General features: G+C 37.6%; 1 protein-coding gene and 1 long non-coding RNA gene across 3 annotated transcripts in view; one reads left to right on the top strand and one right to left on the bottom strand.

Moving 5' to 3' along the window:
• The window catches only part of LOC136265950 (leucine-rich repeat serine/threonine-protein kinase 1-like), a 34,957-nt gene extending 25,725 nt beyond the window's left edge, over positions 1–9,232 (top strand). Inside the window, exons 21-25 of the mRNA XM_066060892.1 lie at positions 25–321; positions 371–496; positions 1,059–1,370; positions 1,483–2,092; positions 8,667–9,232. Of these exons, the coding sequence (XP_065916964.1) occupies positions 25–321; positions 371–496; positions 1,059–1,370; positions 1,483–2,092; positions 8,667–9,091 (1,770 nt within the window). The 3' untranslated portion in view covers positions 9,092–9,232. The remainder of the gene's footprint in view (positions 1–24; positions 322–370; positions 497–1,058; positions 1,371–1,482; positions 2,093–8,666) is intronic.
• On the bottom strand, positions 3,272–5,340 carry LOC136265951 (uncharacterized). 2 transcript variants are annotated; one of them, XR_010705822.1, is made up of 3 exons: positions 4,900–5,340; positions 3,947–4,012; positions 3,272–3,902 (listed from the first exon to the last, which is right to left on the bottom strand). It is a non-coding gene; the product is annotated as an uncharacterized lncRNA (long non-coding RNA). The 2 variants fall into 2 exon arrangements; XR_010705823.1 differs by having other exon boundaries at positions 3,947–4,003.
• Positions 9,233–16,176: the final 6,944 nt, after the last annotated feature.

Here is a 16,176-nt window from a genome sequence, read left to right as displayed (position 1 = left end):
TGTGATCAGCTTGTTTGTGTATAGATTTCTTCAGCTCTGAAGTATTTACATAGTAAACAAATAGTCCACAGAGATGTAAAGCCAATTAATATCCTGGTGTTCTCATATCCTGATGAGAACCATGTATCTGCAAATAACCCTCAGAAGTGGAACTGTGACAGTTGTTTACACATTAATGGTGCTAAAGTGCTTGTAAAATTGAGTGATTTTGGAGTTGGTATCAAAGTCACTGCATTCCAGCTCTTGTGTAATAAAGGTAGTGAAGGTTACAAAGCTCCTGAAGTCGCTGACATCTCAGTAGTGAGTGGTTGCAATGAAAAGGTAATTAGTTTTAATACATGATGTGTATAGTCTGACTTTAAACTACCAGGTGGATATCTACTCCTTGGCAATGGTATTATATGTGATGTTGACACTGAGAAATATTCCTCTGAGAGGAATTCCTAATTTTGAGCAATTCATCATAGCAGGGAAACGACCAAAATTTACAACAATGGTAATGAGTATTGTTGACATTAGCATAATCACACCACACCACATCACACACAAACACATGCACATCTCTTTGCCACCTGTCCAGCAGTCCCTACCAACACCCTACTCACCTAACCAGGGAATGCTGAATAACCCATTTACAACACTGTTTATTTATGTCAGGTGAACAACCTTCTAGGAGGACAGACAAACCTTAGGACAATATACCAGGGTCTGGGTTATATAGGCCAGTCCTCCTACAAATAGGAATTGCTTGAGTGTGTGCTTGGCTTGCAAGGCTAATGTGAAGGAATTGCCATGATACCGGTGACAGGGGTGCTTACATTAGCCATACCACCAACAAGTACAGTGCTAGATGTTACCAGGTGCAAAACAAGGACACCCACACATACACACGCGCGCGCGCACACACACACACACACACACACACACATACACACACACACACACACACACACACACACACACGTACTCACATACGTACACAGTGACATGCATGCACACATATCTACACTTTCATGTGCATATACACAACATTATGAAATGTCCTTTACTATACACAGGATCCAGTTTACCCTATAATTTTCTATGAGTGTCTTCTTTCATGCTGGAAACAAGATTACTCCAAGCGTCCCTCTGCTGAGAAGATGTCTACCCTGCTGCAAAATTTCCAATCATCTCTTGTGAACAAATACACATTAGACATGTTTAGTTCTATATCCACCATTGCTGTGGTGTTTGCCAATGGTGTACAGTGTTTGTTGGCTGTTACTGAGTGTCCTGTTAAAAGACAAGATGATCCTAGTGTATGCTCAAAGATTGAGCTCAGTGTGATACAACTAAACATCCAATCTACACGTAGATTGGAATTCATGGTTAGGAAATCGTTTATACATTTACATTATTAATATACATTTTCAATTGCAAGCGTATACACACATACACATGACTTGTTGCATTCCATAATCAGCTCTTTTGTACTTTTAGACTGCTGAAAAGATACCATATGATATGGACGATAAGATATGTGTGTGTCAGCTACACACATCAGTGGTGGTGGGTTATGCTGACCAGTTAGCCATATATGATGCATCCAAGATGACACTGACTACTCCATACCAAAAAGCAGCATGTCCCAAGTGTGTTTGTGCCCTGCAGTGTTTGGAGGCGTATGCATACAACCTCACTGCCTTGTTTGCTGGCCAATCATTTGGAAATGTTCACCTCCTGTCATTGGAAGACAACCAACATTCAGACAGCTGGGTAAAGTATTGCTATGAACTAAGGGGTGCAGTGTTAGAAACAATGAAGGCTTGCTGGTGTGAAACACATGTTGAGCTGTGGTGCAGTACTGGACCTGATCTCATAGAGATCCTGCGGTTTCCAGTAGACATTGCCGAGTGTGATCATCAACAAATACAAGATAATATAATTTCATTGCCTCTTACTACAACTGGCCTGGTGGTAGCCATTGAGTGTTATGTGGCAGATGATTGCCTGTTAGTGTTCACTATGGCTGAACAGGCATCAGTGGTGAGTTGCTGGGATGGCCACTCCAAAGAACTCATCAAGAATATCTGTCTTACTAGTGAAATGGGTATGTCAATGTAATGACTATTGATCACTACATGCAGTGTTGGGACAGTTACTTTTATAAGTAACTAGTTACATATCAAGACTCACGGTAGTGAGGCGCGCGGCCAAGAAACTACGAAGCGCACGCCCAATTAAAAGACGCGGCCACTACTGTGAGTTATTTACATGTAGGGTCGGTTTTGCAATATTAGCCCTGGATTATGCAACATCTCTCAATGGATTTGTATTGTGTTACGTAATAAAAAAATCTTTAGTCGTCATCGTTTTCTTGCGACCTTGCTAAAATAAAAAATATAGCCATATTTAGACATATTTCACTTTATTCTCTACCTTGTGTTACACGTATCGTCACATTATACCAGTCATCTTACCCGTGTTTGTACCGGCCATCTAGGCCTGACATTATCTGATTCTGGTTGGTCCTACACGTATTTTCTCCATTCAAACCTGTAATCCCTACAATAACTTTTAAAGACACGATGTGGACACAAGCCCTAATGTCTGACAAACAAGTTGCGAAAGTGTGCAGACCCGTAAGTTCCCTAGGGAAGGCGTTTTGAGCAGAAATCTTTTAGAGTCCATTTAGTGCCACGCCCCATGCGAACGTTTATAATCGGCAGATGTCTTATAAACAAGGTGTGAAAGCGTGAAGAATGTACAGACACTATAAATCATTAGTCAATACTCCATTTAGTGCCATGCACCACTTATGATACAAGAAATATTAATTTTTGTAAGTTGTGTGGAATGACCACTGAAAACTCATGTACAGTCAGAAACCACGAACCACATTCCAGACAAAACTTTGTTGCCCTACATTAGTTTACGTACATAATGAAAGCCACTACACTCGACCTTAAACTGATGGTGCTTTGTGGAAGTTATGAAACTGTTGTGGAAGTGTGAACTGCCGTGACAGAACAAATGAGGCAATTCTAATTGTGGATAAGATGGCTGCAAAATTCATGAAAATTTCTTGTGGTAGAGTGAACGCATAACAATGCTATTACAACACATAACCAAAATTTAATAAACATCAGTTTAACACCTAGTGATTATTTCTTGGATATCTGCATGATGACACAAGGTAAATTGAGCCCTGTAAAAGAACAAGCAGGCACTGAATTAACATTTTAAAAATTATATTTAAGACTATAAGTGAATCTGTACCAGTGGCAGATACAGGGGGGTTGCAATGGTTTCAGCTGAAACCCCCTCTGGAAATAGCATGCCCAAAATTTATTGACGAGTCGTCGTATGGGTGTAAAATGAAAACTTCATACTTTAGCCTTTGAAATCACAATTACGACGTTCTACAGCAGGTTGTGACCTTTTTTTTTTTTTTTTTGGTCTTTGACTTATAGCTAGGCTGAAGTTGAGTGGAATCTGAAACCCCCGCTGAAATTTCTAGATCCGCCACTGTGTACCAGAGGTAACGTAAATGTGTTTTGGTGCCTAAGTACGTAAACATGAACACAAGGAGACCTGTCAAACAACAAGTGGCCACCAAACAGAATGTACAACATGGTAAATATATTTCTTAGCTATACAACAGGAAATTCAGGATTGCAATTGTACCAATTCCCACTTTTAAGCTAAGTGAATACCTGACAATATTGTTTAACCCATTTTACAACCAATACCTGATCTTAAATAACATTAAGTTACACTAGTGCATAAAAGTACAACTTATAAAGCAATTGCTGTGAGCTTGTGTACATACCTGAAGTCAAAGCTGCTAATCAGACAACTGGCCAATTATCACTAGGGCTGGATTTGTGGTCACCACAAAACACAACTTGCTTGGTAATCTGACAACACAACAGACCAATGGTATGAAATTTAAAGGTCCTACCTGGTCCAGAGTTAAGTATCACAACCACATCCACTATTAGTGGGTGAATCACTATGACTAGATTGTCTGTAAAAACAGATAGGTGAGCATTAAATGCAATACACTTAAATTTATCACTTTTTACACAAAATAAACATTTGGGGATTGATTCATTTAAACAGTTGACATTGTTACACAGAGACCTGAATAGACAGGCATATCAAGAAGTTTGCAGACATTTGCTATACTTTTGTTCATGGCAAAAATGCCAGCTGGAACAGCATGTCCAATACATTTCAATTGAAAAATCATTAAAAATTAAATTAATTATTGTGTACCACCTACCTCAAGTCTGTTTAGTAACTTTCTGAATTTGATAAGTGTAGAGCAACTCTCTGCGAAGTGTAGAGCAACTCTCTGCGAGTACAATGATGCCCCCAATTCAAGGAAATTTTGGCTTACAAATGCCTAAACTGACCGGATGTAGCAAATTCCCCCATACATTTTGTATTGAGTATTTTGGGGTCATGCAATAAAGGCATAATAACCCATGACACGTGATAGATACCTCAGATTCCGAACCAGATTTGGAAATAGCAGTGATTAGTGATTAAGATGAGCTATAGCAGAAGGAAATCAGGAAATTTAAGCTCGTCATTTTAAGGTTGAAAATCACTTACTTTTTCTATGGCGAATTGAATGCCAGATATTTGGAAAGGAACGCTCTGATCTATTTTGATGTCTTGACAGCCATTATTAACCTTCACCACATTAGTGTTACAATAGCACTGTGAATTAGTTCTGCAGGTTAGTTTGTGAAATGACAGTGTTCCGTGATTAAACAAAATAATGTCCATGCCATGCAGCAAACTTCTTCATATGTTTCACTGTACATAAATTCAGTAATTTAGACCAGAACGTGTGAGTGGGTATACTTTTTCATACAAACATCGATATGACACAGATTCACTTACTGACTTTTCATCTGCAGCCAAAGTTCCAAGACTTCTGATGATGATGTAAGTGGCAAATGATAAGATAGCCACGGTTTTTTGGTAATTGGTCCGTACACCTTGTCACTACAATCTCGCCATGAGATAATACGAGCTAGTGGAGCTACTAGGAGTTCTCGCCTGGCAGGACTCTAAAATACTGCAAATGCGGTTAATTGGTGTGTGTCGATGTTGATCTAATCCTCGATCTAATCAGTTTCGTTAACCTCCACTCCAGACTCTTATTCTTTCACAGGTTCTTTCATACTTCAGCAACGGTGTACGGCCTCTGCATTAAAGTACACCTCGCCATGAAATGAAATCCAGTTTCAGTAAGACTTAATGTTGATTACTCTGTCTCGTTACTCTCACTCTCCTTCTTGGACTGCCATTTTAAAATACAACATTTGTTCAATTTTAATTAAAACCGCGTATCACATGTGTCCGCTTGGAGTGTTGCAGGGACATTCCAAGGGATTTCCCTTAAATAGATCACGTGATAATTGTCAGTCTTGTATATACAGTACTTGTCCTTAGTCATGGCTCAGCAATGTGGTACATGTGTACTATGGCCTAGCTATAGGATTTTTTGTGTGATGATGCATATGGTCGCATAGAACGCATGATGGTAGGGCAAATTCCCGCCCCTAGCTATGCCTATGGCATTAACTAGCTTTTTCTATAGCTACTCTATTATGTTGCTGATGCATCAGGGGCACCAGAGTAAGGTGAAAGTGGTAGCTAAGGCTAAGTCAACTGGTCTATATAGTCTGGGCCTCTGGGACATACTCCCTCAGAGAATTTTAGCTAAGTATACTGCAACTTTTAGCTAGTCCTTCAGTGACCAAATTCGCTTCATCAAGTTTGAAAGTTTGTTAATTCCAGTCAAAAAGGCTCAGATCTCAATGCACTGGTTGTATCTTCTGATGCCCTATATACATTGTCCAAAAGATAGTTCAGTAGAGTCCCATATTAAAATGAACTCTTGTTATATGCTTGCATAGACTCTTAATAATAACTATATGTATTTAGCTTTCAGGTTGCGTATACAAGGTATTCTTTCATCTGCCGGTATAAATTGCTATTCCATGTACTATGAGGCCTGCCGGGAAATGTAAGGCTCTAGCTCCACACTAAGAATCAAATTATATAATGTTCAACACAATGATAAGATAATTGTCAGAGCAGAGTTCATGGTTATTGTATCAGTAAAGAGTTTATTAATTGAGATGTTTTATTTAAGTGCATTTTGACTGTTCCTCCTATGATTCTTGTTCAATTATCTGATATCTTGTTGGTTTCTCTCCATTCTCTTTACTGATCCCTCTTTATTGATTTTATATGACTAGAAAATCTTTACACCTTGTCAATCCAGTTACAACAGTTGATCTAAAAATTATGATGATGATACAGTTATTGAGACGAAGAGATGCATAGTGTTTCCCTACAGTGCCACAACACAAAAACACTTGAAATGTAATCCGAGACTTACATGTATATAGCTGCAGTGAACTAAGTAAGATCACTATAGCTGCTGGTAAGCATTGCATCATATTACCATCAATCAGTGTTTGTACAATAAATTAATTGTCTGTATTATGAATTCAGTCAAAATTATGCATAGCTAGCTGTGTAATAATTTATTATGCACCCAGTTAACACTTAGCTAAGTTTGAGCATAAAATTCCTGAAGTATTCCACAGATATATTTTGTAAATAATATTAGAAAAAAGATAAATATACTCTAATAGAACAGTCAATAGCTATTAGCTAGCTGTGTAACTAATTAGGCACTTGCTAATTATGAGCATAATCTAAAGCATTTACCACAAATATGAGATGTTATAAATAGTAAATGAATGCCACAGTAAACATAAATCTATAAAACAGTCTGTCTAGATCTATTCTACACTGTAAATTCATACTTCCAAATTTACAGAGTGAACAGTCTGTAATGTGCATGTTTTTGTCAAACAAGATAACAGGTGCACATGTTTGACTCTCCAAGATAATAATATTATTGCTAATTTCCAAATATCAGTCATCTAAATGTTACCATCAAATTTTTAACAATTTTGTTGTTCCTCCACTGAGTGGGACTATCACTATAACAAAAATGAGTGATATCCACCTCAAAAACACCTTCATTGTAAAAAAAGGCACGTCCAAGAAACTACAAGTACCTGTAATCCAATGTAATTAAAAACAGCTCAGTTGTAGGGAAAGACTTCATAAAAGTAAAAATAACTAGTAACTTAAAGAGCTGATAACTGGAGCGGCCAAGAAAAGTGCACCCATGAAAGTAACTGGCAATTGAAATAGCTGATATCTGAAGCGGCCAAGAATGAATGCTGATATACAACTAATTGGAATTAACAAAAAGTTTAACATTGAACCTTTATCTTTCAGCTGTGTTCTACATTCACTCTTGCTGCATCATAAATTGATTTCTTTTAACTCTAATTGGCTGGTAATTTGGCCGCCTTTTTTTGCTCCATACACTGAATATTAAAAAAGGCGGCCAAATTACCAGCCAATTAGAGTTAAAAGAAATCAATTTATGATACAGCAAGAGTGAATGTAGAACACAGCTGAAAGATAAAGGTTCGATGTTAAACTTTTTGTTAATTCCAATTAGTTGTATATCAGCATTCATTCTTGGCCGCTTCAAATATCAGCTATTTCAATTGCCAGTTACTTTCATGGGTGCACTTTTCTTGGCTGCTCCAGATATCAGCTCTTTAAGTTACCAGTTATTTTTACTTTTATGAAGTCTTTCCCTACAACTGAGCTGTTTTTAATTACATTGGATTACAGGTACTTGTAGTTTCTTGACGCGCCTTTTTTTACAGCGAAGGTGTTTTTGAGGTGGATTACATATTACTTGCAAAATAACTATTTAGTTACAGTTACATGTTACCCAAAAAATAAAGCAACTATAATAATATTACATATTATATTACTTTGTGTCCACAGCCTTAAGCTGTCACATGTGAAACTACCACTTTATCACGTGACATGATTGCGTTGTTGGGCAATGTGCAAATCTTGGTTATAAGTAAGAAGCTGGTGAATAAGCTTCATTCAGTAGGCTTCATTACTTCGTTGTGGCTAGGCATTACACAGTGGATTACTAACGAGATTAGTAACTTCGTTACTTGTAGTAGTAACATTAGACTCGTTACAGTAACTATATTACTTAGGTAACGTGTTACATTTGTAAGTAAAGTAACTTGAGTTATATACCTGTTTTTATAGCGTATTTTGTTATATTACTTAGTTACCACAAAAGTAATAATATTACTTAACGCGTTACTCCCAACACTGACTACATGGTATATATATATAGAAAAAAGTTTGGGGAGAAAATGTCAAAAAATGTTATAGAAAATACAGTAGGCCTAGTAATCGTGAGTTCCACAGCACACACACACACACACACACACACACACACACACACACACACACACACACACACACACACACACACACACACACACACACACACACACACACACACACACACACACACACACACACACACACACACACACACACACACAGTATCTGAAGCCATCACACATAATTATAATAGTGTAGGTATGGCAGTACTCATCAGCAGCATGCTTATGTGCAGTATTTATAGTACATTCATCCTATACTGTTTCCATAAAATATATGTGCTATGTGTGTATAGCACATATACACAGTGTTCTCTATACCACACTACTATATTCTCTATACTACAGCTACATGTATTAGAGTGGTGGAGCCCAACTTGTACATTGGTACTCAATCTGGTGACTGTATGTCAGTTGAGCTACAGAGTGTGACATGTGATCAACACCACCTCAATGTGTTACCACACTCCCCACTAGAGAGATACACTCATCGTGGACCAGTACAAGCTCTTGTTCCTGCTTATGGTACCATGGGTTGTCAAGGTAACTTGTTAAATTTGTTTTCAAGCCCTGAGGGTGAAGACCACTATGGGAATATATTCAGACAAGGAGTGGCATGTTCATTTGTGCTCAGTATTGGGCATGGGTACACTAGTCCTTGGAGTAGAGAGCAGGATACAGTAGAGGATACAGAGGAGGATACAGATGATGTGGATAAAGGAGATGAAGTAGATTTAAATAATGACTTGTGTGTTTTAGTACATCTAGTTTAGTCATTAGTTTAAATACAGGTACAAATAGTATGTAACTATGTATATTAATTCGACATTAGTTTTTAAAAATAGTCTTTAATTACTGAAGTTTTTATGGTGTTATTTTCAAATAAAAGGACATGATTTATATACCTATACGGATATCTTACAATGTAAGTCACAACATGTACTGCTTTATGGTGACCATTCCAGTTCCAGTTGCTATAACTCATGACCATGTTGTATAATAGCATTAGGGAATTTGTAGTAGCTAGTTAATAAATCTTACCCCATTCCAACCACATTATAGTCGGAGATAAATCTATAGTAAGTAGAATCATTATAGTAGTAATATTTATACAATTAGCCATTCCATAGTTAATTATGTTGCATTCTGCATGTACATGTGCCACTACTAGCCAAGAGTCACAAGGCAACGCTTTATGGGACTCCTGGCTCAGCCCTGGTACAACCAATTTGCTAACTTTTATGGTCGAAGTGATGGCTTCCTCAGTCTTTAGTAGAAGTTATACAACAGTGCGCTTTTTTACTCGCAATAATCACATGTTTTAAACAGGCTGCAAAGATTATGTAACTACATGTAGATATGATTTTATGTGCATATGTACCACTCTGCGTGGGCAGTTCAAAGGCACCGCCAGTGCCATAATTTGTATATTGCACTGCTGCAGACCGCAGCAAGTGCATTATAACTTATAACGCACTCAGTGGTTGTGGTTTTGTAGACCACAACGAGTGCATTATAAGTTATAATGCACCGACCGCAGTGCAATATACAGGTATTGCACTGGCTGCGGTTTTGTGCAGCATAGCACAAGTGCCGGTGGCGAAGACCACTACAACACCTCACCTACGGGTTGCCTTTTTAAGGCGTGGTCGTTTTGCCGTAAATTTTCCACATACTTTCCGAGTTCGCTAAGTCAAAAATGTATTACGGCTATTGGAGAAAATGAACGTTTCGGTTAACTTTAGCAAGCAAGAGTTAGCCAGCCTTCAGAACAGAAAGTATGTTATAGAGAAAAGTTCGAGCTATAACATATCCAGCGTGTAAGGTGAAGGCTGAGCGAGAAGATGATTTTCTCTCAATCTCGGGTTTTTGGAAAGCGATAAAACTCGCTGAGAACATTCTTTGTAAGACTTTGCTACTACTTAGAATGATAGACTGGATGATTTTAACTCACCTTGTACCTTTGAAGAATCAAAAACGTTTGTCAAACTTTTAAAAAATGGGTTTTTTGTTGACTTCTTGACCAACATTGTAATCATGCGTAAAACGGAAAGTCGCGTTTTCTTGCGTTACACAAGGGACACGCCCTAAATAGGCAACCCGTCTATAGTTGGAAAGACACTTCACAGATCACTCGAATTCTTTTATACAGAAAATTGCATTGTCTTTGCAACAACCGGCCATGCGCGGTTTGAGCATGCGCGTGTTTTGAATAACAAAACGCGCGCAATACCGGGTATGGTATCGAAGCCGTTCAATTCCCCGTCAGTTAAATCATTGCATAACCGGAATTATACACACTTTTACAGCAAGTATACCAGGATCATCACTAGTCAGCAAATACCAAAACCCTGTATTGCACGAATTTTATTATTCAAAACACGCGCATGCTCAAACCGCGCATGGCCGGTAGTTGCAAAGACAATGCAATTTCCTGTACCGGGGTTTTCAAGTCCGTTGTCCTATTACAATTGCGCATGCGCTAAAAACCTACTAACCGAAGGGCCATTCACTGGTGATAAAGGAGTCACAACAACACAGTGAGTAATAGTTTTATCTCATTTACAATCATTCATCATAATAGGGCACACACAGTTACCTGATCTCACTTGAATCTGCCATTTCTTTCGCACTGCTAAGCGCATGCGCCAAAATACATAGGACAACGGACTTGAAAACCCCGGTAGCCTGACATGTAAAGGTCGATTGTGGGCCATAACGTCACCAATATGTATAATGTTTTCAAGCAGCCAATGGCGATTGAAAAAGCCAGCGCGGGTGGCCACAACTCTAGTCTACATATTAAACGTACTTATACACCTTACTAGTCTGATGCCATCTTAGCCCAGATTAAACTGTAGTCCACTTCAACAAATGACTCAATAAAACAAATATATTCTAAATAATACTAACCTTTATGTTCGATTGTGGGAACCAGTTTTGTCATGCCACCAGATTCGAGTTTAGCCAGTGTAAATAGTAAGAATTAGGCTAGTATCGTTTAGTAGTTAGGTTTTGTTTACTTAAACCGTCTATTTAGCTGCTTTTTTTCGCTCGAGAGAATCACTATGGTGATTAGTCTGGTGCTTAGTCTATATGGCACGCTGGCATGCTGAGCACTACATGATGAGAGTCGAACAGCAAATGCAGGTTAGTGATATAACCCATAGCGTACTAGCTTTCAATATCTCAGGTGGCTGCAGTACTGCAGGGGGAACGTCATCGCAACGTCTGGCTTGGTTACCCACAATCGATGTTAGAAACCTGGCCTTTATAAGTGTTACAGCTGTCTTGTGAGACTCTCCCCACCTATTAGGTGAGTTGTACATAACAGTTATACAACGTGCACTCGTACTCTGCCTGCATAAATGCACTTGCCTTCGGGCCTAACGGCCCTCAGGCCCGTGCGTTTATATCAGGCAGAGCACTCGTGGCCGTTGTATAACTATATAATGTACTACTAAATAATGGCCTCTAAAACACCAACAAATGCATGAATATTATATGTCCTTATATTGCTGATAACAACTAAAACAAGACTCAAGACTTACTTGTATCTGTAAGGTTATATTTACAGTCAGTGCACATAGAGCTCCTAGTGATATACATAGTTATACATCTACAAACTACATTAAGGTGGAAATTTTATTTCAGGCTTTGTCCTGCACTTGTGGCTTTTTCTATTCTTATTGGTCAGGTCTTTTAGAGACATCAGATTTTTGGTGGTTTCTTAGTAGTATCTTGGAAGCCAAAGTAGTGATAGAGTGTTGTTTTGTTGCAAAGTAGATAATAATGCTTTGTCCAGATTCTCCTGTGATTGGATTACCTTGCATCCATAACTCTTCCAAAGTTGTAATCATTGATGTTGCAGTTATTGTTTCACAGGCCTGACATATATTGTTAGGGTCACTATCCAGTTTTTTCAGTGTAGTATTACTTCTTAGTGAGGTAAAATAATCTTATGGCTGCTTTAGATAACAAATTGTTGTTGTGGTAAGCATATAAAACCTCTAGCACTGTAGATGGGTGGGATGGGAAAAATTCTTCTGTTTCTCTCCAACAGTTTTGTTCCAACTAATGCCAGACACCTTTACAGAACACTTTATGGTGAGACTACTGGTGTGGCCATCTGAAAATATAATGTCCAACCAGAAATTATCTGTCGTGATACTACATTCCTTTACTGCATTGTGTAGTGCATGTGGCAGATGCCCAAATTCACTTCTTGGTAGTTCTTAATGGATAAATTGGCAAAAATATTCCAATTGACAATATGACAGTGTAATATCAACACAATATATTGTTTTGTTTGCAAATTTTTGGGGATCGAAGCAAATGCCCAACTGTCTGGGGTTGTTGTGGAACTTCAGGTTCCAAGACCTCTCTCTGTGAGACCTGGACAGTTCTCTTGTGGGTTACTAGCCTGCCCCAGGAGGATTTTCCTGCACAAGGCTCAAGCACCTTCGCCGGGCGGCAATATCTGTGTTTTGCATGGCTGCCGTAGGCTTTGCATAGATGTGTGTGTGTGTGTGTGTGGTTGTGCAGGAAATTTACCTTGGGATTGGATATGTCAATAGTGTATCAACTGTTTATGATCTTATAGCCAAGGTGGCATGAATAATCTATCCTATTTGGGATTATTTTACTGCTAACTGACTGATTTTCAAAATAAATAAGTATATAATAAGTAAAATTTGCAAACTCGTGTCAGTGTGAACTCACCTAAACTAAACTTGCTTTCTTATATTTCAGTAACTGCAGTATAAATAAAAGGTTATATGAAGCTTGAAAAGTCATCTGTGAACAATATAGCTTTTGCAGCAGCATTCTCTTGAAGTCTCTTCACTGCTGCACGCAGTATGGTGCCTTAAATTTGTATTCCCATATGTCTGTAGTTCATTCTTTTTCATAGCCTTATGACTATCCAAGTTGGCAATATCCCATTAAGGACGCTTAAAGTAAGTTGAAGTGCAAAGTTAAGTACATAAGAGCTTAGGTTACTGACCTTGAGAATGTCTGAGCTGTCTTTGTAGTTATGGCTTTTAATAATATAGAGCACTGCTGAAAAGCAGTTCTTGAACTGATGTAGTTCCCTTGAAATCATTAAATCTTGTCACAGGGTTAGGTTTAGATTTAGATTATCAGTAGACATGGATACCTGACCATACATCTACGTATTATGCTGAGACCAGTATACAAAGGGGGTCTTCAACTTCCATTAACTTATTAAAACACCATAATAATTTCTTTAGATTTCATCTCCACCGATTAAGTTATGTTTTTGCTTACTGCTGACCTGATTTACATTTTATGAATTGTAAATTGGATGTGGCCTGTAAGTGTTTTAAAGCTGTATTTGTATATGTAATATGATGGATGGCTGTGGTATTCGGGATTACTAGTGCAAGCATTGTAAACAGGAAGGAGTAAAATAGTGCAAGGCAAAGCCGAGCACTATTTCCTTCCTGTTTACAATGCGAGAACTATTAATCCCGAATACTGTCCTATTGCAAATTAATCCAACAACCATAGCAACTGTTACTAGAAACAGAAATTCAAAAATAACCACTGTAATAGACCAATCACACTTAGCGATTGTTACCTAGCAACCATTGCTAAGCAACTATATTGTTGCTATGCCATGGGCATCTATCACTATGGTAACACGAGTTGTCAAGTTGGACATTTACTTCTAACCATACTATTTTAGTAAATCAAATTAGTATTACAGATTTTTGTCAAGGACCTTGACAAACAAGTGTAAAACTACATCTATTGGCTAATTGCTTGACGTATTTCAACGTCAAGCTTCTATTGAGAGTATTATATTGTAACACATTCAGTTGTTGGATTAGATGTTGTAAAATTCTTGCATGATATGTTATACCACAGGTGCAAGTGCTTTGTCTGATATATATGCACAAGCCCGAGGGAAAGTGCTTAATATATCACAAGTGCAGGTATGTGCCACATGGCTTAGAAGTGCCACAAGTGTATTTATATTGGGCCATGTGAATTTTGATAGTGGACGCTGGAAACAACATAAGAATAATTAGAAGGCATTGCTGTGCTAAGAGTTTGAATTTATGCATAAATGACACAAGCATACAAACAAGTTTGATTGTGGGTTTATGTAGTGAACAAAGAGGCACAGAACAACGAAATGTGACCTGATAATGATGTTGTAAGTGTAGCCAAGTATAATTATAGCCATGCGCCATACAATTCCTATTTTGACTCATCTGTTAGTGTCATGTAAAGTAAGTTGAGAGTCAATATAGGGATTTGTGGGATTACCTGATATAACCATGAACCTTATTGATTATGCCAGCGATCCCTTTTTGTTTCATGAGTTTTTTCAGTGATCCCTATTCCTTATTTATTTTTTAATTAAAAATACATCTAGTATGTAATACAGATGATAAATAATGCTTAACAAAGATATCATATATAACATGGAATAGTAGTATCCATAGTATATGGATGGGTTTAGCACAAAGGAATAGGCTATAGCCTATAGTTTTGTCTTTAAAGCTGTTGAATACTGTGAAACTTCCTCAAAAAAGTAATAATATCAACATTGCCTTTGTTGGTCCAATACAACTACTGTAATGAACTAGTCAACTGATTTAAGAAGCAGCATAAGTGATAGTCATGTCTAAGAAACCTTAATTATTGTGAAGCCATACAGTCTCACTGCAATTGTATTTTCAAGTTAAAAATGTCATGCTAAGGCTGAAGCAATTGGTGTAAGTTTTTTTATTCAAACAATAGAAGACACTAGTGGTGCTACATGGACAATTCACTCATTGAATTTTCAAAAAAAATCATCAATGAAATCGAATTTAATATCAATTGTATAAAATGCATGGAACTTTTGAAAACTGGTTTCATGGATTTTTGCTTTATGAGTTTCAATTTCATTGAAATTTCATGCTTCGAACCCAAGAACTTGCAATTTCTTGGGTTTAGAATGCTTTGAATGTCATATAGTACTACTAAAATTCATTCATGATTAACCATGAAATTCAAAGAACACATGTAAATTGTAAAAATTGTAGTTTTGCTTATTGCAACACTTAAAGTGGTTAGACACTCATTTTGTACTGCAAAACTAGTTGAAACTACTACCATGCACAGCATGCATAAAAATAATTATGTTTGCTTTGAAATATTGGCTACCATGCTTCAGCCACTCATTTTCCAGTAATGAGAGTAGCATTTGGCATTGAGTCTTTAGACTTTTATCATTACAAATGTGAAGTATAATGGCTGCCCTCCTCTGTTTATCACTACAAATGATTTGGCTAGCTACTTACTAGTGGTAGGACACACCATACAAGTATCTAATTTAATACAATGATATTGGGAGTGGAAGGTTTGTCAAAGATAATGAGAAAACAAATGGGGAGGTATGGTCAAATGCGATTAGCAAAAAAAGGGATGTGTCTGATATGTCTGTAAACCTCTTCAAACACTACAAATTGTTGTAACAGTGATTATCAACATTGTCCTTGCTGGTTCTACATGCTGGGCACTACCTATATACATACATGATTAACAAATTACTGTAACATATAGCTTAAAAACTCAAAATGGATTTCAGGATTTCATGATTGCTTATTTCAGAGATTTCCAAGCTCTTATGTATAGGCATATCCAGACATATCAGAGTCAAGAATTCAGCAACAACACATGTACAGCATCCAATAGTTTTGTACCTGTTGCCTACTCCTTAGATCATGTGCACACAGCTGTCAGCTTCTTTACAGTTAGTGAGTTGACACCAGAGTAAAGTTTCTCTTTTGTCAGTCAGTTAGTCAGTCAATCAGCCAGTCAGTCAAATTATCTGCATAAA

Source organism: Dysidea avara, chromosome 9, assembly GCF_963678975.1.
Source record: "Dysidea avara chromosome 9, odDysAvar1.4, whole genome shotgun sequence".
NCBI lineage: Eukaryota > Metazoa > Porifera > Demospongiae > Dictyoceratida > Dysideidae > Dysidea > Dysidea avara.
This window is presented reverse-complemented; position numbering and strand designations above follow the sequence as displayed.